Source organism: Canis lupus, chromosome 3 (assembly GCF_048164855.1).
Source record: "Canis lupus baileyi chromosome 3, mCanLup2.hap1, whole genome shotgun sequence".
In the NCBI taxonomy this organism is placed as follows: domain Eukaryota; kingdom Metazoa; phylum Chordata; class Mammalia; order Carnivora; family Canidae; genus Canis; species Canis lupus.
In genome coordinates this window covers 24,454,577-24,479,814 of record NC_132840.1, presented here as the reverse complement: position 1 = coordinate 24,479,814, position 25,238 = coordinate 24,454,577, and the positions used below count along the sequence as shown (strand labels likewise).

The following is a 25,238-nucleotide window of genomic DNA, read 5'->3' as shown; positions in this document are numbered from 1 at the left end:
GCTGACCTGCCCCTGGTCCTGGGCCCCAGGCCCTGGGCCCCACTTGGTCACTCCTGACTCAGTATGAGTCTAGCACCACCTGGCCTGTTTCTGCACTTTGTAGAAGTGGAATTGCGTGGCATGTGCTGCTTGGGGTCTGGCGTCATCGGCTCAGCTGTACACATGTGAGGTTTGTCTGTGTTGGTGCACGTGGCTGTATGTGGTGGTTTTTTCCCTTGCTGTATCGGATCCCACAAGCCATTTCCCCCTTCAATTCTTGATGGATGTTTGGACGGCTTCCAATTTGGGCCTTTGACAAAATGGCGGATGAATATTCCTGCTCCTTGCTGCTGATGCACCCATGTGTGCACCCAGCAGAGAGATTGCTGTGTGGTGGGGTGTGTGATGCAAGCTGGTAGATGCTGAAAAACAGTTGCTAAAGCAGACATACCTATAGCATGATTCCTAAGGCTGCATAGTATTTTTGTGTCAACCGGAGAATATCCTTAGCCAGCCTTCAACTGGGGTCATCTTACTTGTCTCCTGTTTTCACTCTTATAAACAACACAGTGATGTACATTCTAATAGATAACTGTGTGCGTCTCTGACAGTTTCCTTAGAGCACAGGTAGGGGTGCCTGTCCAGGCAGAGAAGCTGCCACAGGAGGAGTGAGGAGCAGAGGCAGGAGTCTCAGACTCAACTGACATTTGCCATCTGTGTGATCTGATCGACTAACCCCTGAGGTCCCTTCCAGCTCCCGTGTGTTGTGGTTCTAAATACCCACGTGTATCAGCTAGTTATTATTGTGTAATAAACCACCCCAAAACCTCACTGCTAAAGTAACCACCATTATTTGGCTCAGAGTTCTGTAGGTGGGCAGTTCTGGTCCCACTGGGCTTGCTTTTGGGTCTGTGGTCAGCAGCTCTGCTGAATGTGGCTGGGCCTCTGGTGTGTTTGGAGACTCGGCTGGGCCCACTCTGCCCGCACATTCCCATCCTCCAGCAGGCTGGCTGAGCAGGAGAATAAGTGCAGCTGATGCTTCTCGTATCCAGGCTCAGAGTTGGCTGACATCGCTTCCACCGCATCCAGAGTGAGTCCCAGGGTCAGCCTGGAGGCAGGGCGGGGATATCTACTCCATGTTGAGTAGATGGGAAGAGCTGCTGTCACCCTGCAAGGGGTGTGGGCCAGGGAGGGTAAAGCATTGAGGCCCTTTTGTGAAGCGTCCACCTCACAGGTGGAGGGGGTCTCAGATACCACAACTGTGCTTCTTGCTGCGGGATGGGCTCCAAACAGCCCCCTGTCGTCAGATTCTTCCCATGGACATACAGGGAGCCGCAGGGTAAGACCCCTCCAGGCCCTGCCCAGGTGCTGTCCTGCCGCAGGGAGCTGAGCTTGCACACATGAAGAGGATGGGACCCAGGGCAGCAGGAGAGCAGGTGGGGATGCCAGCATTTTCTCACGGGCCAGTCGGCAAACCTTCAGAGGTCTGCTGCAGACCTGCCCAGTGTCTGGCATTGTGCTGGGCTCTGTCTGGGGATTAGCAGTGCACCGAAAGACAAGACCCGTGTCATCGGGGAGACAGACCATGAACATGAGAACCAGCACAGGTGGTGATTGCAGGTGCAGACAAGTGCTCCAAGGACAATAATGTAGGGTGAGGTAGCGGACAGCGCAGGGTGGGGCAGATCTGGCTTAAGTGTCAGGAAGGCTTCTTTGACAAGGGACATCTGAAACCAACCTGACTAATAAGAAGGAGACAGTCCTGGGAAGTTCTGGGGGAGCGTTCTATCAGGTGCAAAGGCCCTGCAGCACGACAGGCATGCTGGACAGGAGGGAGGAAGCAGGGTGGAGCCAGAGTGTGGGAGGCACCAGGGGAGGCCCCATCTGCCTGCCCCCCTCCATCAGGGCCTGGAATAAGAAGAGGACAGTTGTCTGTCTCCCCAGTTCTTGAGCCCAAGGTCATCTGTAGTGTAAATATGCTATGCTTTCCAGAGTGGCTGGCAGGCAACAGGCAGGCCAGGTGTGTCTGGGATGAGGCCCACTGTCACCCCTGTGTGATGGGTGATGGCTGTGTGACCTAGAGCAAGCGACATTGTCCCTCATGGCTTTCGCAGGAGGAGTTGAATGACAGAGGGTTTCAGAGCCTGGAGCGTAAACAGCTCTTGGCAGAAGGGAGGCAGCTTGAAATCAAGGCTGTGCAGGTGTGTGATGTTGCAGGACAGGCCCCTCCTCCGGGGCCCCGTGTGTCCATCTTCAGCAGGACACTGCTTGCCAAGCACAGGCCACATTCGTGGGTGCTGGGAGGTCTCTGTGGGTGCTGGCTCTGCCCTCCCTGCCTCCCAGGGCCCAGGTTAGAGAAGCCACAGATATTCCCACCAGGAGACAGGAGTAGGGGGCCAAGCAGGGCCCCACCCTGGGGCAGCAGGAGCCACAGCGGGCTAGCCACTGTGTGTGAAGCCCACCCCCACCCCAGAAGCGGGCGCTCCGGGCCCCATTTTACCAAGGGGTAAGCCAAGGCTCAGAGGTGTACTGGGTGGTTTTCCCGAGCTCACACTTGTTTGCAGAGCGGGATGAGAAACCCCGTGTACTGACTCCCAGCCCAGCTTTATTGCTGTGGGGACCTGTGACTTTGGCCACCAGCCCCACAAGCCGGGGTCAGGGGGTCACGGGGCCCCTGGAACAGGCAGTTGAGGAGCTCAGCACTGAGAAGGGAAGGGTGGTGGTGGAGGGTGGGGTTCACGGCCAGAGCCAAGGCCCAGAGGGTGGGCGGGAAGCCCTGGATGGATGCGGCGGGAGCACTCTCGGGGGTGGGCGGCCCAGCCGACCAACGGAGGGAAAGCAGTAATCCTTGTACTTTTATATTATTACGGGGCGGCGCAGGCTGTGATGAGAAACACATGTGGGAAGCGCCTGGGACTCATTAGGGCCGAAAACCTGTGTCGCTTTGCTGGGGATCAAAGACAAGCCTTCCCTCTGACATTGGCCTTAGGAGGGGACTCAGCCTCCTGGTCAGACCCACCCGTCTGGGCACCAAGGGTCACCCATGGTTCTGAGTCCACCCAGAATGCAGGCAGTCCCCCAAGCCCCTTTATCTCTTCCCCAGCCTGCTGACCCATGTCTGTTGTGGGTCGCAGACCCTCTGAATGCATCTCTTCTTAGGGACTTACGCCTCATTTTTCCTGTTTATCCCACACATGCCAGTGGGAGGCTGCAGAAGAGCCCCAGCCCCCAGCCACCCCAGGAAGTGTGCTCCCAGTCAGGGAGGCCTCTGAGAGCGCTCCAGGGCCAGGCTAGGCCCTCGTGGGGTGGATATGGGGAGGAGGGGTGCAGCGGGACAGGATTGCAGAGGCCTGGGGGCCCCTCCTCTCTGCACCCCACACCTGGGCACTTTGCCTGTGGATCTCCCTTGGCCCAGGCCCTGCACCCAGCTCAGTGGCCTCCAGGGGGGTGTCTCTGAGTCTGTGGTGGGGACCTTCTGTGTGGGGACCATCCCAGGCAGCCCTGCAGTCCCTGCCTCTCCCTCCCTGCAAATCTCTTTCTTTCGCAGATACAGAGCCCGGGGGGGGGGGGGGGGGGGCGCTGAGCACTCAGGAGGGTGCTCACACACCAAGCGTCGCTGCTCTGACCTTACAGAGGTCCACAGAGGACGCCACAGGCCTGGTGGCCATCCCCTGGCCAGCGTCCTGTGCTCAGATGTGGTGGATGGGCATCCCCGTCTGTCTCCAGGGCGCCCTTCGGTGGGTCCTGCCTTTGAGGGGTGCCTGCAGCACCCGTTGCCTCACCATATGCCTCCACATGGTTTCCCCATCATGTGCATCCCATCCCAGTGGTTTAGCTCCTGTGTGAGTCTGGTTTAGCTCCTCTCAGGGCCTGTCACAGTGTGGTCTTAAGGGGGCAGGAGGGTCCGAGCTCTGTAGCCTCATTGAGTCTTTTCAGTGAGCAGCAGTGAGCAGCGCTGCCCATCTGGACCAGAGGAGATGCCTGGGAAGGGGTGGTGGGGACTGGGAGGACGGGGCCGAGGCTATGCAGGCAGAGTGGACAGGACTGTGGGTCACCCCCCATGTCACCCAGCAGTTTGGGCCCAAAGGGGAAGGAAGAAGGGAGTAGAAGCCATGTTAGGCTGGACCCTGGAGGTCCCCAGGGGCATCTCCCTCCTGTGTGACTCAGTCTCCATGTCCTCGTGAGCAAAGCAAGATGACAGTGGCGTCTCCATCAAGGGCTGGTGTGTGGGGAGGTTCAGGATGCTGGAAGACCCAGCAACCCTGGACGGACGGAGGAGATGCTTCCAACAGGTGCATATGCCTCTGCCTCAGGGTTGGGCTGCCCCAGTGGGTGGCCAGGCAGGTCTGCAGGGGACAGCTCACTGCTCTTCCTTCTGGAGCTGTCCAGCCTGAGCAGGATGTTTCGTGTCAGGGCCCGGCAGCTGTGTGCTCCCCTCAGGCACCCACGGGCTATTCCTGACACCAGCCAGCTGCTGCCCTGCCCAGACCTTCCAGCGGGGAGGAGTCCTCTCCCATCTCTGGCCAACCACATTGGGGCAGGTGCGGCAGAGGTCAGGACTCACATCCACTGAAAGGGACCCCATAACCCTAGGGAGGCTGCTGTCAGTGAACAATGCCTCCTTGGTTGTAATTGAGCACCTCCTGTGTGCCCAGCAGTGTTTCAGGCACTCAGTCTCACCAAGAGAAAAAGTTGCCTCTGAGTAAATATGCAGAGGATGTGAGCAGACCATAATGAAATCTGGGGGAAGGAATCCCTGGCAGAGGGAACAGCCAGTGCAAAGGCCCTGAGGCAAGGTACAGCTGAGGAGACTTGCATAAGGGAGGGAGTGTGGGAGATGGGACAGGAGAAGGGATAGGTCAGGCACAGGGGACCCCAGGAGTGCTCTCAGGGTCCTGGCTCAGGATCAGGGAGCCATTTGGTACCAGTCTTAGGAAATGTCTTAGAAGGGCCGGCTTGCCCCTTGGGTTCCTAGGAGAGCCAAGTGCATGAGTTTACCTTGCCTGGAGTTTTATAATATTGGCCCACCGCCTGGCCACAGGCAAAAGCTGGGACATCAGGGACGGGCCCAGCTCCCACACTGCACCTTACCCTGTGTGGAGCCCTCAGCTCCCGGGAGACAGTGGAGACGGGCTCCCCATCTGGCCAGTGGTGGAACCCACTGTGATGCTGGTCTGGGCGAGATGACCTTGAAGGGGTGGTCCGTCCTCCTCCTGCTCGTCTGCACCCTCCCTGTAAGGAAGGTGCCCCATCCGTGTGAGGGACAGGAGCAGGTCAGGCTCCACCACGGATGTAGGTCTCCTCCTGGCCTGGCACCCCCAGAGCTGTGAGCTCGCCATGCACACTCAGCACTCAGTGCATTTCTCAGCACACAGATGCACACCCTGAGACTGGGGTGGCGTGCCCAAGGTCCTCCTACGTCCCACCCTGACAGAGGCGCAGGCCCTGCATGGCATTCCTGGAGCCCTGGCCCTGGCAGCCCAGCTCCCCTGCTCCTGAGGCTGGCCTTTCCATCGTCCCGGGAACCCGTGCCTGTGCATCACTCCAGGACAGGGGTCTGGCTGGGGCCACATCCATCCCGGGACAGCAGGCCCAGGAGCAGAGAGGGCCTTGCCCAGTCTCAATGACTAACAGAGTGGCCTCTGGGGCCAGATGGCCTGTGTTTAAGGCCACTTTCCTCATCTGCCCAGCTCATGGGCTTGTTGTGGGGTGGAGCTGAGGTGGTTCGTGTGAAGGGCTCAGGTCAAGGATTGGCAGGTGATCAGGACTCAGTCATGGCTCTGGCTCTGTTACCTATGGGCAGTACCTGCCTATGCCCATGCCAAGGGCCTGGGGCATCTAACCTTTTTACTTTCCTACGGCCTCTGTGAGGGTCATATGTGCTATAAGCAGAAATCAGACCCTAATGATCAAAGCAGCGGCTTGTTATTTCCAGCAGTATTGCAGACTTGAGACAAGCAGAAGGTTCTAGAACCCCAGGGCTGGAAGCTCTGGGCTTTGGCCAGTTCTCAGCCAGGCAGGGCGGGCTGGGAACCACAGGCAGACAGGGACAGTGATGGATGGGGTGGCTTGTTCCGGCACATTCCATGTTCTTTCCCACCGGCTCCGCCCGGCCTTGGAGAGCTGCTTCCTCTGTGGACGGATTAGGGACATTCAGCTGGGGACTGGCTACACTGTATGGGAAAGATGCAGGGTCTCCCATGGGCCTGTGGCCTGCAGACCAGGGTCTGGGAATGTTCTCAAGGGTGGGAGGCAAGGCTGGGTGTGGAGGACCTGGTGCCTCTGCTCACCCTTTGGCTCTTGTGCTTGCTAGGATGCCGAGATGTGATTGACCCCACCTGCCCAGCCCCACAGCAGGCCCCCAGCCCTCTGGGAGGTGGGGGTTGGAGGGCATACCAAAGGAAGCCTCTGCAAGGTGGTGTGCAGACAAGCAGAAGAGGGTGGGTGGGAGACATGCCCAGGTCATGTCCAGCATCCAGCCCCGTACTTAGTTGTGTGAGCGGGGCAGGTCGCTTGGCCTCTGTGCCTCAGTTTCCATCTGAAAGAAGAGAAGTGCACCATCGGCCTCCAAGGGTTGTGGGAAGGTCACACAAGCCAGTGGTCTGGGCCCTTCCTATAAGGAATGTTCTCTTCCACGTATGTCAGAGCCCCCTCTGAGCCAGGGCCCCGGGATGGGGGCCCAGCCCTTCCCTGCGGGTGTCCCTGCCTGCGTCAGCACCAGGCAGTTGCTCTGACCGGAATGCTGCTCCAGGCTCCAGGTTGGCTGCTGGGCTCCATGTCCCTGGTCCAGACTCCATGCTCCCTTGCTTCTACTCCTGTCGCTGGCCCCTCACCTCCCTAGGGCAGGGTTCTGTACTCACCCAGCGGCCCCTGATGGGCTGCTTGGGAAGAACCGGGGTGCCTTGCCCCTCTTTGCTGACAGGACTGGCGGGGAGGGCATGGGATGCTGGTGGCTGGCTCTCGTTCCTTTTTGGATGCTCCAGGGTCAGAAGGAGTTCCATGCAGATGGGAGATGGTCCTCACACGTGCCTGCCCCTGTTGGGACAGCCCAGGGCATCCACCCTGACTCAGAATGAGGAGCCTCTGATCCCATGTGGCATTCCCAGGGCAGCTCCAGCTCTGAATTTCCTCTGCCTGGCAGGCTCTGGGCTTCCGGCTCTGAGGCCTGAGCAAGTCACCTACCCTCCCTGAGCCGCTGCTTCACCATCTGAGTGAGCGCAGTATGAGTCTATAGTGTGCAACTCCTGTAAAGATCAGTCCTTGGGGTCTCTTTGCTTTTCCTGACCTGAGGGTAGATGAGCTGATGTGTGGGGAGCGGGTGTTAAGCCCTACCTAGGGGCAGTGGATACTCCTCTTATATGTTAAAATCGTGAGAAAATTTGACCAGATCTGCCTAATTGGAGCCCCCTAAGATGGAGCTTGTCCAGGGGAGCCCCTGCCGTCAGCTGGACAATCAATGAGACTCAGCCTCAGAGGACCCCAGAATCAGGAGTGCGGGAGACAGAGGCCGAGGTGGTGTTCAGTGGACAGGTCAGGCCGCGTCTACTGTTCCCAGGCCGGGTGACCCTGGCAGTCATGACATGTGGGGCCCTGGCTGCGTTGTGGGGGTTCTACCCAATGCTGTATGCAGAGCATGGGCATGAGGACACTGGGTGGGGATGCTTGACCTGAGAAGGGAGAGCGGGGAAGAGCAGCCTCATGGGGCCCACCGGGGTTTCCAGCCGGGGTCAGGACGCCGCCAGGGAGCTGAGCCAGCCCTCCCTGGCAGCCTTAACACAAAGCGGGACTGTCCCCCTCACTGGCTCCTGGCACCAAGCATCCAATGCAGGGCCTTCCCACTGCACCCCACACCCTGAGCTGAGGCCAGCTCCTGTGTATGCTGCCTCATGGGCGCAGGATCCCGCCAAGACAGCCCCCAACCAGTGAGAGCCATGGGAGTCTGAGCCTCGCTGCAAGTCTCGGGGGCCCAGGGAGCAGCCCTTGGCTTGGCACGGGGGTCTGGAGAGGGGGCAGGGTGGGGAGCCAGAGCCGGAAGAACAAGGCAGCCCCTGTCCCGCAGCTCCTTACTGTTTGCACACAGGCTGTGGCTGGTCAGGCGGAGCTGCTACAGGCTGGCCGGGGCTCCCCCACAGCCTGGGGTTCCGGGAGGGGGAGGAGATGATAGGTCACAGCAGCAGCAATAGCCCCCACCACCTGTTATGTGACTGTGCTGGGTGCCAGCCCCCTGCTAAGAGCATCTCTCCCTGTCTCCTTCCATCCGTCCTGCACCCCAAGGTGGTGGCCAGTTTGTGGGCCTGCTTTTGAGGCAGTGAGTTGTCCTGGGAGGGCGGCATCCAGCTCCCTCCAAGCCTGGGCCCTGGGTGGACCCACCCCCACTGTCCCTGCCCAGCGGCACCTCCACCTCAACCCTCCCCCTCCAACCCCTCTGCATGGAGAGACCTTCAGGTCTCCATCCACCCTGCATCCTGCCCTTGTGCCCATGTGTGCAAAGTCCAGCCTTCCGGAAGTCTCCACACACACACACCCCCCCCACAGGAACCTGACCGTGTGGAACGGGAAGCAAGGTCATCCCAGAGTCGGGTGATGATCCCGAGGGTGAAGGGCTGACGTGGGGGTGCATCTCTCCCCAGGAAGTGAGACCAGAGCTGAGCCACCGGGAGGCAGGAGCATTCTGGGTGGGGGGCTGCTCTAGGGGCCCAGGAGGGGTGAGAGGGGTGGCCTGGATCAGACAGGAAGGCCCATGTACAGTGGAAGCTGCTGAAGGGTGTCAGCAGAGCCTTCAGTGGCTCCTCCCTCTGTCTGCACAAAGTCAGCCCACATGCACCTGCCACCACTCAGGCTTCTCACCCAGACTCCCTGAACACTCTTGCCTCTGTGCTCTCTGCTCCGTCACCACACATGCTGTTCCTCGGCATCACTGTACCACCTCTGCTCCTCCCCGAGGGTGGGGTCTGTGCTGAGGTCCCAGCACACAAGTTGTTCTATAAACCTCCGCTGAATTTTACCGAGCACTTGTGCACAGATGGCCACCCCTCGATAGGGACATAAGGAGACTCAGAGAGGTGAAGGGACTGACCGTGGGTCACACAGCCAGAAAGCAGTAGAGCCGGAACTCACGGCTCAGGGGACTCCTGTGGTCCCGTACTGTGCACCTGGGCTTACATCCCCACCTTCACCCAGCAGCCTCAGTCTGAATCCCAGACCTGCCACCTGTTCTGGAAGAACAATGTGCACTGAGAACACGCAGGGTTCAAAACCCTGCAAACCCACACTGGCCGGCAGAGGCACACCTGCTTTTGCTGTGTGGCCTTGGCACCTCTGTGCCTATGAATCGGGGCTAGCAGGGCCCCCCTACCCCTGCCAGGGCTGCAGTGAGAATGAGGAGTCATGACTGTCATGTGCGCAGAGCAAGCCATGAGCACTTGCCATGGGCGCTTCCCTTTCTGCCAGGGGAGGTCGTGGGGCGTGGGCAGGGCGCTGCCTGTTCCCCGCTTAGGGCCTGGCGGGTGTCCCAGGGCTGAGTGTGTCCATGAGCCAGATTCTCAAAGGTGGTGGGGGCGCTGCACGACCTGGTGCTTAGATCCCTGGTGCCTGTGCTCGCCCTCAGTGGCCCTTCCCTGTCACACAAGCACCAGGGGAGGAGGTGTACGGGCTCGGCAGGCTCCCTCCGCCCTGTGCGGTAGGCTTGGTCCTTGGTGGTGCGGCAGAAACAAAGCCCCCAGTGTGGAAAGGCTTTGGAAAGTTGGAACTGGCGTGTGTTTGCAACACCCCCCACCCCAGGCCTGCCGTGGGACCCCGGTGGCCGGGTAAGACTCAGGGGTGGCCCACGGTGGCTGGCCACATTTGCCTTCTTTGGTTGTCACCAGGCACTGGCTGTCGGCCCCACAGCCAGGCACGGTGTTGATGGGCCCCCACAGCTGTAGCACACGTGTGCCCAGCCATCAGCTTCCTGACAGGCGGGCTGCAGGGGGGCAGGGCGCCCAGCGGGCCAGAGGCCAGTGGCTGCAGCTGAGTGGACAGCAGGTGCAGCGTGGCCTGGGTGGCTGCTAATTACCGGCTGCTTCCCTGTTCCAGGGGGCCCGGCAGGGAGGGGTCTTCTTCACTGTCAGCCCCCAGGCCCTGCGGTGCAGAGGGCTGTCAGAGCCCCACCAGGCACCATGGACGATGGGCATATCTGCTCTGTAAGGGGGTGAGAGGGGAGTGGCTGCAGTGGATCGGGCCCGAGGTAACAGTAAATGCCATCTGTCAGCGTTATTCATCACCACCCACAGAGGCCGGCTGCCCTGGACGCACATATGTGTCCATGTCTGTCCTGGTTCTGCGGGGCCCTGGGGGAGAGGCAGAAGACACATGACATGTAGCCACAGGGGACAGCTCACAGGTGTGCAGCCCCAGCCATGGCTCCGGCCCCTGGGGGAGGCCCCATCGACATTGGCAGGGTACCTCAGGGCAGTGGCTCTGTTGCAGGGAGAGGACACTCACCTTGACCTCCTTGAGCAGCTGGGCACCCCAAATCCCGCCTCTGTGATGTCTCGGCCCGCCTGGGCGCTGGCTGTCATAGAGAAGGAGGAGGAGGGCAGGGTTCGCCATCCTCCAGCTGTGAAAATGGCCAGCTGCTGGCTCAGGGTTTGCGTGGCTGGTCAGATTCACCCAGAGGCCTTTCCCTCTGGGCCCTGACCCTTAGCAGAGCACCAGGGACCACATGGGAATCTTGACAGTGTCTAGGGGCACACCACCCACTGGTCCATGGACCACATATGGAGTGGCCAGGCCTAGAGTAGCATGAAGCTGACTGCATCCTCTGCCTGGCTGGGCCAGCAGATGGTTAGGGATTTGCTATCCCAGAGGGTCTGCCTCCCACGCCTTTCTGGGAAGATCTCCCCCTAGGTGAGCCTGTTGACATCTGTGAGCTCCCAGGGTCCTGGGAACCATGGTTTCTCTAGGGGCAACCCCAACTACCTGCATTTATACCCTTACCAGTGCAAATGCTTGGGCCTTCCCCAGATCTCCTGCATCAGAAGTGGGGGTGAGGAGGCTGGCATCTCTGCACCCACTCTCCAGGGGATGCTGACAGAGGCAGTGTTTGCAAGCCACTGCCTGGGGGGGCATGTAGCCCCCTGTCCTACAGGGGGTAAACCCAAGCTCCCCCAGTGAGGACCCCAGCCCCATCTCTCTGACCCAGGACTCTCCCAGCTCCACCCTCCAGTGCACCTGAAATGGGCTGACCCACACCTGCCCTCTGATCCCAGGTGGGTGGGATGTCAGCCACCTGGGCACACAGCTGAGGTTTATCTGGGGGCACATGGGGCCCTGGATTGGGCCTGGCTGGGCGCAGAGCCAGGAGCCCCTGGGGCGCCAGCTGTGCAGGTCCACCCCCAGCCGGGGCCTTCTCTTCTTCTCAGCCTGCGTCACCAGGCCTATCTCTCTCTCCTCTCCCCTGGGGCTCCTGTGGCCACCCGCAGTGGACAGGACGGACAAGACAGCGACGATGCCCGACTCACCTGCAGAAGTGAAGACGCAGCCCCGCTCCACACCCCCCGGCATGCCGCCCCCACCACCTGCCGCATCGCAGGGGGCCACCCGACTCCCCTCCTTCACGCCACACACAAGTGAGTAACCCCAGGGCTGGGGCAGTGAGTGGGCAGGGCCAATGTCCCCCAGAGCTGTTTGAGGCTCAAGCTACTGTGAGTCAGGCCAGTGCTGGGGGCCCTCTGCCCTGAACCCATAAACGTTGGGCCCTTGAGACGGGTCTCGTCCTGGCTCAGAGCCTGAGTCTGGTGGTTCAAATCCTAAGTCTTCTACTTTTCGGCTCTGTGGTCTTGGGCAAGCAATTTAACCTCTCTGGACTTGGCGTCCCTCATCCATAAAGCAGGGTTCGCCATAGTCCCTGCCTCACGGAGCTGCTGTGAGGACAAGTAAGTTAATACAGTTTCTTACCCAGCAGCCAGCACATTGTGAGTGTTTTATCAGAGTTAGCTGTTATGCTTGCTGTTCAGAGGGGGACAGGGGGATCCCTGCCAGCACACAGCAGCTTACTTGAGGGCTGGACAGCCTGTCAGAGGCGGCCCTGGGCTCCAAGGAGCTCTGCACCGGGCTCCGATGCCCAGGGCTCTGCAGCCAGAGATGTGACGGTCCGACTGGACCTTCAGGCAGTGTCTCCCTGGCTGTGACTGATGCAGTTGAGTGTCTCAGCACACACGGCATCTCTGGGTGGACTTCCACAGTCCAGAAACACAACTGGAGACTGTTCTTTGAGTCAGAAAAATTGGTGACTCAGTGAGTCTGGGGTCCTGAGCATTTGGGAGGGAGATGCCAGGCTTGGGCCAGTGGAGGTCCAGTATTCCGTGCCCCCCAAGACTAGGGGCTTAGTGGTGTGTCCTAAGCATTTCTGGTGGGTGATGGAGAGCATCCACATGCCACCTTCTCCCTGCATATCCAGAGGCCAGAAAGCCCCACACCCAGGGGAGCCTTCCCCAGGTTTAAAACCCAAGCAAAGTGGGTGTGTCTAGGAAAGGAGCCTCATGTGCCTCAGTGTGGTGGTAAGACACCCTTCCACCCACCCAGAGCCCAGGTGAGACCACCAGGCCCAGCTCCCTTCATCCCTGCACATGAAGGGTACCGGTGCTGACATTCAAGGCAAGGCAGCCCAGGTTCACTGGGGCTTGGCTGTGACCCAGCCTACATCTGGAGGAAGGTGCTGGCTATACAGTCGGGCAACCCAAGTCCCAACCAGACTTGTAGGATGTTGGCTTTGAGCCGACCTCCTGACCTCTCCAAGCCATGGTCCAGCAAGTGGAACCATACCACCTGCTCCCACGTGCCCTATACACACAGGAGCTTCGTAGCCAAGACCCCACCCTGTGTAGAAGTTTCCAGCTTCTCTTCCTATGGGGCCGGTCTGAGCCAGGGTAAACATGTGTAATGGGGACCGAGATGAATGCCTGGCCCTGCCTCCTCCCCCAGGAGAGCAGGGGCTCTGTACTCTGGTGATCCTCGGTGCCCAGGCCGGGGTCGCATTAGCCACTGTTGGGGGTGGTGGTGGGCAGGGGCTGGCTGGGCTTCCTGTCACACAGCTACTGGCCAGTAGGGTCACCTCTGCCTGTTTTGTGAGGCCTTAGCCCTCCAGGGCTGAACCCTAGGCGGGCTCCATCCACCAGGCAGTTGTCTACCCAACCCCCTTTGGCCTCGGGGGGAGGCTTCTGCTGATTTAATGGCACTGCTAGCAGCTCCCAAGAAACGAGGCCATGGGCCCCACCTAAAATGCCAACCCCACCATCCAGTGCCTAGTTCCCAGGCAGGGAGGTCAGCAGGCTGTTTGGCTGGTCTGACCGAGGGCTAAGAGCCGGTTCCTGCCTGTGAAGGGCACGTCACCCTCGGCCTACTTTCTTTGTTGGTACAGGACCCACGTTCCTGAAATCACCAGGCCAGGAACCAGATGTTCCAGGTGGGGTATAGGGATGGGGCCTGTGTGCGGTACAGAGTCCCCCTCATGGCCTTCTTGCCCCACATGTGCCCCTGCTGCCCCATGCACTCCTATTTCTGGGGTGGAGGTCCTGGCTCTACGTAGAAATTGGTCACAAGAGACCAGTGGTTCTTTCTTCTCTAAGCTGGTACTTTCATGTCAGTGGGCTTCTGGGGTGTCCATCTGGGTCTCTTACTGCCCCCAAGGGGGCCTCAGAGTTGTCCCTGCACCTGAGGAATTCCCTGACCACGGTGGTTGACTGCGTCTGTCCCCTGGCTGCTGGGGTTGAAGCCTCTGTGCTCAGCTGTGGATTTCTGCCCAGAGCCTCCCCAGCTTCCCCAGGACCAGCCTGGGAGCCAAGCTGGCCAGAGACTGACCTTGAGGCACGACTTGAGGGCTGTGGTTTTCCTTGCCTGATGACCGCCCCTGGCACAAATTCATCCTGCAGCAAAGCTGCGTATGGCTGAGGTGGTGGTCAGGCCAGCTGAGGTGGCTCGGGATGTTGGGGCTGCTCTTCACAGAGACGCCCTCAAAGGCCCATCCTGCCCTTGATAACCCCCTGTGACAGGGGGCTCACTGTCTCCCTGCAGCGATCCAGCCCTCTTCCCACGGCCCCCACCTACTCACTCTAGCTCATCAGACAAATCGCATCTGTATCTGCTCAGTGCTTCTCCCTGTCACGGTGGCTCAGTCCTGGGCTCTGTTTCTAAACCACCATTGGCTTGTCTGTCAGTCAGCTTCAAGCCCTGTCGGCCTGGGTTCCAGGTCCCTTGAGGTTGGTGCCAAGGGGTTACCGGGCACCTTCCAGGAGGAAAGATCTTTAGGAACCCAGGTGTCCCACCCATGCTGACACAGATGCTGCATTGCTTGTCGAGCTCTGGAAGGTCCTCCCAGAAGTGGCCCTAAGAGCCCCCCATACAACCCCATGATTTTACAGCAGAGGGTCTGAGGCCCAAAGGAGGGGATGGACTGGCCCAAGGAGGTGAGTCCCAACCCCCAGAACTGCTGTCCAGAGGCAGAGGGGCGGGGCTTATGGGGGGCGCCCTTGGGGCAGCCCTGCCCACCCGCCTGGCTTTCCTGACAGCGTGTTTTTCTTATTTTGCTTACAGATGGAGAGGACGGACCCACGATGTCCCTGCCCCATGGCCGTTTTCATGGCTGCTTAAAATGGTCTATGGTCTGTCTTTGTAAGTAAAATAACAAAAACCGCGGCCTCCTAGGAGGTCCCTGCCCCAGCATCCTCTGCCCTGAGAAGGCCACTCAGTGCACCCCGTGGCCTGCACACCCTGATATTGCCTCTGCTGCATCTGTTAGTACTGCCCTCAGAGAGAAGAGGGCCAGGGGGCAGGGCCCTGAGTCACAGACCTGAGGTCACACTAGCCCTGCACCCATGAACTGTGTGGCATTGGGCAGGCGGGTGGCCTCTCTGAGCATCCTTTCTCCAACCACAGGACAGAGTAAATAAGGCAGACCCAGATCCGAGAGTTGGGAGGTCAAATTTCAGCAGAGGGTCTGTCACTTGGTGGGCTAGAGGGCAGGCCCCAGCCTGGCTCGGGCCCCCACTCCTACCCCTCTTGGCAGGGTGACTTGGGCACATACCACACCTGTGCCTCAGTTTCTCCACCTGTAAAATGGTAGTCACCCAGCACCTAGTGCCAAGGGCAGTGACCAGGAGCCGTGAGATGCTGCTGGTCCCCCATGAGGCCCAGAACACACTGGATGCTTGGTCGCCAGCAGACATGTCTGTCTCGAAGTCTCGGGCATCACAGCTGATGCCTATAACAGGAAGAGCTCAAGGCCACATTCATAGCTTGTTAGCTAGCGAGTATGGCCAGGTCAGTCCCAACACTGCACCAGTGGCTGCACGGCCTGGTGTGGCCCCGCAGAGCCCCCAGACCCCTAGATAGAGGTAATGCAATGGGTGTGCGTTATTTATGCCCCAAGATGCTTTGTCGCCCAGCTATCGTGTGACATGCCTGACCTGGCTGCGGTGCCCTGCAGGTCCCCCGAGCTACAGCACTGTCAGGACAGTGAGCTTCACATTGACTGGGTGAGGGGCTGGCAGGAGGGGCTGCTTGTCAGGTCTCATGTCCCAGCACGACCCCCGCCCAGGCCCTGGGGCTCAGGGAGCCACGGGGTGCTAGTGTGTGCCCCCAAACCTCGGCCGAGGACACGTGTGCGGTCTAACTTAGTAACACACCTGTTGTGGGAATGAAAGCACTTGTGGCTGGGAGTTATTTTCGGCGTCTCTTTAGCAAGTTGCTGAGACCGTCCAGCAGTCCTCGGGAGGGAACACGGGCAAGCGAGGGCAGGCAGGCCACCGGGAGGACCCAGGCACCGAGGGCAAGCTGGTAAGAGCGCTGCAGGGAGGTCAGGCCTGGGCTGGGGCGGCAGCCACCGGGTGGGGGCTCCGGGGGTCTACACAGCCGCAAGGCTTAGAAGTGTCTTGAAGGTCCAGACCCTGGGTGAAGGCCCAGCTCGGCCGCGAGCAGTGAGCCCCTGCTGTGGCGAGGTCTCCCATGGCAGCAGACCATCTCCTAGCCTGGTTACAGTGATGGCCAGTGGCTGTCATCACCCTTGACCAGGGCGTGTGTGTGTCAGTGTCCACTGGGGGGTCGCCTAGAGCTCCCCAGTGAGAGAGAAAAAGGCAGCACAGTGGGGTCTCCTGGTCTATCTGGGGGTCCTCTGGACACCTTGGCGAGGGTGAGGGACGGGGATGCTTAGAGTCCCCTCTTTGACGTTTGCTCTCCATCGCAGAGTGAGGGAAGCCCCCAAATGCAGTGACACTGCAGAGCTGGCGTGTCACTTCCAGGCCCTGGAAGGTGCTTACAAGACCATTCAGACCAGGGGGCAAATGGGCTCCGACTGTGGTGTGTCCTGCAAAGGGGGCAGAGTGCTGAGCCCGTCCCTGCAGAGGACACAGCACATTGTGATGGTGACAGCCCTGGCCTGCAATTGGTGGTTGCAGACTTCTGCTGAGTAGTGGCCAGTTATTGATGAGTGATCCCCCAACATGTAAAAGCAATCAGGGTCGAGCATTTCCAGCTCCTCCTGGTAGAAGGAGGAGAGCCCAGATTCTATTATCCAGGGAAGCGTGGAGCAGAAGGGGGCCAGGCACGAGCTTTGGGTCAGGCCAAGGGCCATTTGCAAGCAAAGTAACTGAGGCCAGGCCCCCATTCTCACCTAGCTGGGCCAGTCCAGGCAGGTGTGAGGGCTCAGGCAGGACATCCATTCCCAACCTGGGTGGCTTCACATGCCTGTGAGGGCAGAGCTGTGTCTGTCTGCTGCCGAGGGCCTGCTGTGTGCCAGGGTTAACCTGCAGGATGAAGGGAGCCTAGGGAAGTGTATGGAGTGTGTGTGACCATAGTACGCCTAGCCACCTGTGGATTGGGTGCCTGGCTCTTGGCCAGCAGTGCAGCTCAGTGAATCGGGGAAGAGTGTTTGCAGGTGTCGCTGGCAAGCAGGTCAGCACAGAGGAGCCAGTCATCGCAGCAGGAGGTGTGGGCAGTGTCTGGGGAAGGCAAAGCCAGAGAGCAGAGTCAGGGTTCACAGAGGGCATTCATTGGAAGGCTCTGGGGGCAGGGGTGGGCTGGTTCCAGAGCCCACGGGGCACAGTGAAGCCCCAGGGCTGGACCCAGCGGGAGCCATGTGCCCTGGGCCTGCAGGGGGTGGTGGGTGTGACAAGGCCCCAAGCTGGCCGAAGCTCAGGGAAGGGTGCTGGCATGTGGGCCTGCCCCCCACCGCCCCAGGCTGAGTGAGGCCACACGGGTCTGCAGATCGGGATGGGCAGGGCAGGCTTGGTCTGGAGTGGCAAAGTAGTACCCCCAGCATCCAAAGCAAGTTGAGTAAACAGCAGACATTTCTGGCTGTTCGGGAGGAGCCACTTCACAGAGCTGACTGTGGCAGCAACCCATTTCCATCCCCAGTAAAGGAGCTCCCACTCCCCATCTCCACACGCCACAGGCTGCCAGGTCTCAGCTGTGGATCTGTGGACAGGGCTGGAGCCTCGGAGAAGTTCCGTCCTAAGGGAGCAGAGTCCTGAGCTGCCTGCCCTCCCAGATTCCCCAGCATGACCTCTGTGCATAGACCCAGCTGGACAAGGTGGGAGGGGCAAGGCATGGGCCTCAGAGCCCAGCCAAGCGGGTGAGGTGTGTGTGAACATGTGTTTGCCAGTGTGCGTGTGCATACGTGTGCATACGTGCATGTGCATGTGGGTTTGAGGGTACATGGATATGTCTGCATGTGGGGTGCATGTGCACACATGTGTAAGCATGAATGTGTATGACGTGTGCCTGTGGGAGTGTGTGTAAGGATGCTGAGGCAGGGGGTAGCCACGGGGAATGGAAGGCGTGTGTCAGGGCACAGGGTTCAGACTCTCATGTAGGGAGCGTGTTCAGGTGCAGGAGGAGGGGCAGGCTGGTGAGCGTGCAAGGGGCTGAGCATGTGAACACGAGGAGCTGCCAGAGCAGGTGCCTAGCCAGCTGGCTGAGAAGGCAAGGTGTGAGTGGCCGCTGGGTGTCTCAGACAAGCCTCAGGACTCCCAGAAATGCCAGCCACCCTTCCTACATCTGGACCCCCTCCACTGTCACCAAGGGCCCTGGCAGCTCACGATCCCTGACTTCTCTGCAGACCTAGTCATTGAGGCTTGGGATCCTGAGGCCAGGGAAGTGGGATGCAAGCCGGGGACAGGAGGGCTTCCCTGACCTCTGGGTGCAGGCTCAGCCTTTCCCTCTTGTCACTTGAAGCTAAGTGGTAAGGTCTTGTCCTGCAACATTGCACGGTGTCCATCAGCCCAGGGACACTGACCCTACTGTTGGGGCCCCAGTGACCAACAGTGCTGCTCCTGTGACCCCTGCAGTGCTCATTTCTGTGGCCTTAGGTCCCCTGCCCATCCTCCACACGTAGCCCAGGGCTCATGTGCACTCACCCCCGTGCATATGGCAGCCCCAGACAGCAGCCCACCGGAGCCTCCCCTGCCGGGATCCAACCCCACTTGTCTCAGGGGTCCAGGTCCCTCTGCCGCACCCCAAGCCCTATCAGCCCAGGTGACAGAGCCCATGTAGGCAGTGGGGCATCACTTGGGACCATCATGGTAGAGGTGAGCGTCCTGGCTTTTCAGGAAGGATGGGCCACCTATCCGCAGATAAGGGGATGTAGGCCAGCAGATCCCTAATGGTGGAGAAGCCCCTCTGCCCATTCACACGGACGCCTGAGTAGCCTGACGGGAAGCAGGCCTCTGCCAGGCAGCGTGGGGGTCCAGTGTGGTGTCCCCCTGTCTGTAGAGGGCATGACCGTGCAGCCCAGAACAAGGCTGGAGGGGTGGTGCTAAGCGAGGGCTGCCCCTGGATCGAGGCCATGTTCCAGCCAGCCCCACCCACTGCCGACCTGGAGCCCCAGTCTACATGTCCGTGAAGGGTGTCTGGTGCCCCCATGGCACCGCTGCGGGCTCCAGCATGCACCCGCGCTCTCGGCTCTGGTCCTCAGCCTACCTCTCCTCCCACAGTGATGAACGGTAGCCACTCTCCGACAGCCGTCAACGGTGCCCCATCCATGCCCAGTGGCTTCAGCAATGGCCCAGCCACCTCGTCCACAGCCTCGCTGTCCACACAGCACCTGCCCCCTGCCTGTGGGGCACGGCAACTCAGCAAGCTCAAGCGATTTCTCACCACCCTGCAGCAGTTTGGCAGCGACATCTCCCCAGAGATCGGGGAGCGTGTGCGCACACTGGTGCTGGGGCTCGTGGTAAGTGGGGCCGTGCAGTGTGCTGAGGGGCGTGCTGCGACCCTAGGGCGGGGCAACTGGACTCAGGCCAACGTGAGGTGTATTTCCTCCCTCAGAACTCCACGCTGACCATTGAGGAGTTCCATTCTAAGCTCCAAGAGGCCACCAACTTCCCTCTGCGTCCATTCGTCATTCCCTTCCTGAAGGTAAGGACACATCCATCCCCTCTGGTAGCAGGGCCCACCACGAAGCCCCAGATCTGTGATTGGGCACCACCCTCAGCCCTCACGGGACCCTGGAGAGAACTGTGGGAGCAGTGCTGATCTGTTGCACGCCAGCTGCCAGACCAGATCCGTCAGCCCCAGACCCCATGCTCGCAGGGCACCCTGGGCACCCCTACATCATTGGTTAAACACGCTCATCCACTCTGCAGCTGTGATTTGAGCACCTACTATGTGCCTGGTACTGCAGCAAGAGGCATGGGGACATGGTGGTGAGCACAGCAGGCAGAGTCACTCCTGAAACCGAGGCTCCGGTGGGAGGGCACTTGGTCAACATATGATGGCTACAGACTGGTGGAGACGAGAGGGATTGGGTATGGGCTGAGGAGGGTGAGGGAGGGAAGCAGGTGGGTAGCAGGAACAGAGCCTCCCAAGCATCAGGGACATGGTGCACAAAGGCCCGAGGTAGGAGAGTGCCTGCTGTGCTTGAGGAGCAGGGAGGGCGTGTGGCTGCAGTACAGGGAGGGAGAGGGTCGGGACAGATGGAGGGACAGGTGGTGGGGGTCCTGTGGGTGGGCAGACAGAGCCATGCATGGGTGTCAGAGAGAACAGGGTCCTGTGGTCAAATGTGGAAGACAAATAGTGGACCCTCCATGCAGGAAGAGGTGGTGGCAGGCCCGTGGCAACGGCTGCGCCAGGGCTTGTGAGCAATGCAGGTTCCTGGGCCCCAGCCCAGAGCCCCCAGATCAGAATCTGTGTTTTGACAAATGCTGGGTGGTTTGTGTGTGTACAGAGATGAGACAAGCGTAGTTCCAGAACCCCTGGACCCGCTTCTGTGTTGTGGTACTTCTCCAGGCCTTGGCTCCACAAGGGAAATCACATGTCTCCCAGGGAGGGTAATGGTGAAACACTTCCCAAAGAGATGTGACCATGTGGCCCTTCTGGGCACAGCGCACCTGCGTGACTCGGCCTGGTTGGGGCTGCCTTCCGGGGGGTCCCAAGCTCCTGGGTTTGAGCCCTGCCACCAGGCTGCTGTCAGCCTGGGCCCAGCTAGCTCCCCCTCTGACTCAGCTTCTGCACACGTGCAACAGAAGTCATCCTCAGGCCACTGGGAGGGGTACGCGAGGTGACGTGTGAACAGGGCACATGCTCACTTCAGGTCGCGTGTCCCCACCTGAGCATTTAAAACCGCCACAGACGAGGCACGCTCTGCAAACTCTTCTGCAGCTGCCCCTGTGGGCACCTGCAACCGTGAGAGCAGGGGGCACATCCATCGGACTCCAAGCCCCTGGCCTCTGCTGGGTGTGCCCTGGGCCACCCGGCTGCCCTGCCTGTCCCTGACCTGGGGACCTTAGTCCGCCCTACATCCGTCCTCCATTCCCTCCTTCCTGCCCTCCCGCCCACACCCTGCTGTGCTCACACCCTGAGCTGGGACGACAGCCGCCAGCAGAGCCGGGGCTTGGGCCCATCTGGCAGTCATTCGCAATTCATCAGGAGCCCTGCCCTTCCCTCCCTCCTCCGTCCGCTGACTGCTGACTCCACGGTCCCCATCTTTGGGGACACAGCGAGCCTGCTCATTCTGTCAGGTCAAATATTTACAGCAGATGTCCCCGCCCGCTCAGCTGCCCATGTTTATCGGAGGAGCAGGGAACATCCGGCGTCCCCGGCTCTGGCCCCAGGCAGGCCTGCAGCCCCCCACCCACCGCACACCACAGCCCCTGTCTGCCCAGACGCAGCCCAATGTGGTGTCAGGCAGGACAGGCTGGGCCTAATGCGGCTGGTGAGACATCTCCCTGGCCTTGTTTCCCCTCTGCCTACAGTGTCCCCAAGGGCTCCTCGGGGGCGTTCATGCCTCAGTAGCTCTCATGGTGATCGGGGCCAGCTGGACTAAGGGGCCTGCCAGCCATGCTCTGTGCCTGTGACCCCACCGGGGCTCTGGGCCAGCAGACTGTCAAGGACAAGGAGTCCATCTCCTTGATATGGAGCTTCTGGGGTGCAGCCAGTTCTGTCTGCAGGCCTTGGTGATGAGGTGCCGGCCAGAGCCCTGGCCTGGAGGTCCTGCCCGGGGAGCCCCCCTCCCATGGCAGGAGCCCCGGCCACTTAAGAACACAGGCTGCAGGGGAGCACAGCGGGAGTGCCCCCGGCCTGGCCGCGGCTGGACCCTGGTCTCCCTCCAGTCTGTGACCTGGGCTGAGCAGACGGGTAGCACCGCCCACCATGTGCTGTGCCCATATGGGAACCCTTGGAACTGTGGCCAGCCTGGCTCAGACTCCAGCGTGGGGCTAGGGTCTCGGGCCTCTCTTGCGTCGCCAGGGATGCAGCGACCCCCCTCTCAGGGGCAAGAGACAGCTTCGCATGGCCCCACGCACAGAGGAGGGAGAAGTGAAGAAGTAAAGTGGCCAGCCCGGGATTACAGGCCAGAGCCAGGATGGGCTGACCATGGGCCCACAGCACACAGGCTTTGTGGGCATCAGGCAAGGAGCTCAACAAAGCAGCAGCAACACCATAAGTCCTCATTATGTGGGTCACCAGCTCAACTAGCCCCGTGATCATAATCGGGGTGCAAACACTGATTCCCCTGTGGCCTGAGTGCCCATCTGTGAAGGAGGTCATTCCGGGCCTTTCTGCAGTGTCCATGCTCGCAGGGCTCCTGTGATCAGCCCAGAGGAACCTGTGACACCAAGGCGCCTGTTAGCTGGGGGCGGTTCTTCTGGTCTGGGGTTCCCTCTCCTCCCCACCCCCACCAAGGGCCCCAGGGACCCCTGAACCCTCTTCCCAGCCTGACACCGTGCATGGCTACATGGTGCAGCTTTCCAGAAGCTGGGAGACGCTGCCCCACCCGGCCGGCCCTCCGCCCTCTGCCCTGGCTCCCAGCTGGCCCCGGCCGGCCGGGAATCCAGATGTTTCCACTGCCCTAACAGCAACCAGCCGGTGCCCGTTTGGTCCCCACCCTGCTGAGCCAGCCAAGGGGAGGCCATTCGGGAGGGGCGGCCAGCAAGGGAGAGGGAGGATGTTTGGCGTCTTCAGACCTCCCGGGACCTCCTTTCCCAGCTCTTGCTCGTAACGTGTTCGACAGATGGCGGGCTGGCGCCCGTTCAGCTATCCAAATAGAAAAACAGGCCTAGCAGCCGGCACTGCTTGACAAAAATGCATCGGCTGCTTGGTCAGGTCCGGGTGGATGCGCTAACAGAGGCGGGAGAGCAGAGGCAGGAGGCGGCAGCAGCTCTGAAACACCATGAGAAAGTTGGGGAACTGTATTTATTTACAAATACTCAGAACGGCTGGCTCTCCCAAGCTGCCTGCCGTGGGCCCCCGTCCAGCTTGTCCCCCTGCTGGGCCATGGGCCTCTGGGAAGACTGTGGGACAGCAGGATTTCCAGCCTGCACTTTGGGGTCCAGAACAGACTTGCCACATGCGGCTCCCAGCTCCCCCCTTTACAGTTAGCTGGCACGGTGCTCCCCACTCCTCCCTCTACAGTTAGCTGGCGCTGTGCTCCCCACTCCTCCCTCTACAGTTAGCTGGGGTGCTGCTCCCAGCTCCTCCCTCTACAGTTAGCTGGGGTGCTGCTCTAAGCTCCCCTCTCCACAGTTTGCTGGGGTGCTGCTCCCAGTTCCTCCCTTTACAGTTAGCTAGGAGGGTGCCTGCTTCCCCTCTCTCAGCCTCACTTCTCCTTCCCACACAGCAGGTAATTGGGTGTCTGCTCCCAGGGCTGATGGCATGGAGTCCTGGTTATGATCCCCTGCTTGCCTTCTCCAGATGCCACCAGTGCAGGAAGCTTGATGAAGTGGATAAACCCCAGTCTGGGGGGCCAGGATCTGAACTCAGGGTTCCATTGAACCTCAAGGCACTGCGTGCCCTGGGGGGTACAGTTCCACCCGCATTCCCCTTTTAGTGAAGGAGCACAAGGCCCAGAGAGGTCATGCAACTTGCCCAAGGTCACAAAACAAGGCTGGCCATTGGCCTCCCTGCCTCGCATCAGAGTGCACCTGTGTCTTGGGCCCTGCCCGCAGTGAGTGCAGGCCACCTCTCCCCTGCCACAGGCAAACCTGCCCTTGCTGCAGAGGGAACTCCTGCACTGCGCCCGCCTGGCCAAGCAGACCCCTGCCCAGTACCTGGCCCAGCACGAGCAGCTCCTGCTGGATGCCAACGCCTCCTCCCCCATCGACTCCTCGGAGCTCCTCCTGGAAGTCAACGAGAACGGCAAAAGGAGGACACCTGACAGGTAAGGGGGCTTCCTGTGGCTGCAGAGCAGGCAGCAGGGCTGGCTCCTGCCCTGCCTGGCTCTCCTGAGCTGCCTCTGGTAGCCCGGCTCGGCAGCTGCCTGGTACCAGGCCAACATGGTGCTGCATTCCGTGGCCTGCAGCTAGTGGGCTGAGACCGTGGGCCAAGCCCTCAAGGCCACCGCACAGGGCCGGGTGTGGTGTCCTGAGGACTCAGATGGCCCCCCCAGGAGAACAAGGGAGGGGTCGGGAGGGAGCCTCTGCAGCAGAAAGCTGCCTGGCTCTCATCTTTGGGCTGGATATGGACCCAAGTGTCCAGGCACCTGGGCTGGCCCTCGTGCCCAGCTCCTCACTCCCTCAACAGAGGCTCGGGCTTCCTTGACCACTGGCCCCAGGAGCCCAGACACCAGCAATGGGGTGGAGGCTGGCGCAAGCCCCAGAGGAGGAGGGACAGCGGGGTGCTGGCTGGGCCTCATGTCTCTTGTTGTGCATCTGTCTCTGTCCTCTGGCTCTTTCTCTTCCTCTGCCCTCACCTCTCTTCCTTATCCCTCCCGCCTGGCCTTCTGTCCATGGTTCATGGTCTGTGACCACCGCCCCCCCCCCCGACCTACCCTTTGGGTCAGGACCAAAGAGAACGGGTCAGACCGTGACCCACTGCACCCCGACCACCTCAGCAAACGGCCCTGTACCCTGAGCCCCGCGCAGCGCTACAGCCCCAGCAATGGGCTGCCCCACCCCACGCCACCGCCACACTACCGGCTGGAAGACATAGCCATGGCCCACCACCTCCGTGACACCTATCGCCACTCTGACCCCCGGGAGCTGCGGGAGCGCCATCGGCACCTTGGTGAGCAGTGCGCTGTGCGCCAGGGAGTGGGGTTGGGGGGGTCTCACACGTGTGCCTGCATGTGGCGGCAGTGAAGCACATCCTCATCCACACAGCCTCATCTGCTGAGCAACAGATGTGGGGAGAGGATGTGAGTGGGGTAGGGCCCTGGGGCCTTTGCCTTAGGAAGGGCCGGGTCAGGGGTCGGAGGGGGGCAGGCACTGTGGCTGCAGAGGTGCCTGTCCAGGGCCTGTGGGGCACTGGCTGCTGGCCACACGTATGCACACACACACGCACACACACACACAGGGTATGCAGCTGGGGCAGTGGGGGTGGTCAGGGCCAGCCAGGAGGAGACTCATGCCTAGCCAGAGTGGGGGTGCCTGTGAGGAGGCTCCCAGGTCCCATAGCTCCTGCCTCCAGGGCACTCCCATGCTCTGGGCCTGGGCACCCCAAGACTCATGAGCCCCAGTGAGCACCACTGACCGCACACTCCCCCTCTCACCATGGGATGGAAGGGAGCCCCACAACACCAGGCCTGTGAGTGCCTCACCGAGGGTGAGCTGTGCTGGGGAGGAAGAGGAGGAGCAGGCCGCCTGTCCTCTGACCTCCACCAGTTCCCCACATGTGTCCTTGAGGCTGCATCATGTGACCTCCGGGCCTCAGTGTCTCTCCAGTCAGCTGACCTGATGGGTCCTGCTCCTCAGGGTGGTGTGAGGCTAGTGTCCACACACGGCCTGGCCCAGAGGCAGGGCTGGTATCATTGGGAGCATTGTATCCTTTACCCTATCATGGGGGCAGCACACCCT

General features: G+C 60.7%; 1 protein-coding gene across 7 annotated transcripts in view; it reads left to right on the top strand.

The window, feature by feature from the left end:
* The window catches only part of CBFA2T3 (CBFA2/RUNX1 partner transcriptional co-repressor 3), a 91,602-nt gene that overhangs the window by 53,528 nt on the left and 12,836 nt on the right, over positions 1–25,238 (top strand). For 4 of the 7 annotated variants that reach the window (XM_072819577.1, XM_072819580.1, XM_072819579.1 and 1 more), the window contains 6 exons: positions 11,442–11,588; positions 14,551–14,628; positions 18,945–19,183; positions 19,279–19,368; positions 23,424–23,605; positions 24,227–24,450. In XM_072819577.1, coding sequence (XP_072675678.1) covers positions 11,442–11,588; positions 14,551–14,628; positions 18,945–19,183; positions 19,279–19,368; positions 23,424–23,605; positions 24,227–24,450 — 960 coding nt within the window. Of the gene's footprint in view, positions 1–929; positions 1,070–11,441; positions 11,589–14,550; positions 14,629–15,686; positions 15,793–18,944; positions 19,184–19,278; positions 19,369–23,423; positions 23,606–24,226; positions 24,451–25,238 lie in introns of those variants that run through there. The other 3 variants (XM_072819578.1, XM_072819576.1, XM_072819581.1) reach the window with 3 other exon arrangements.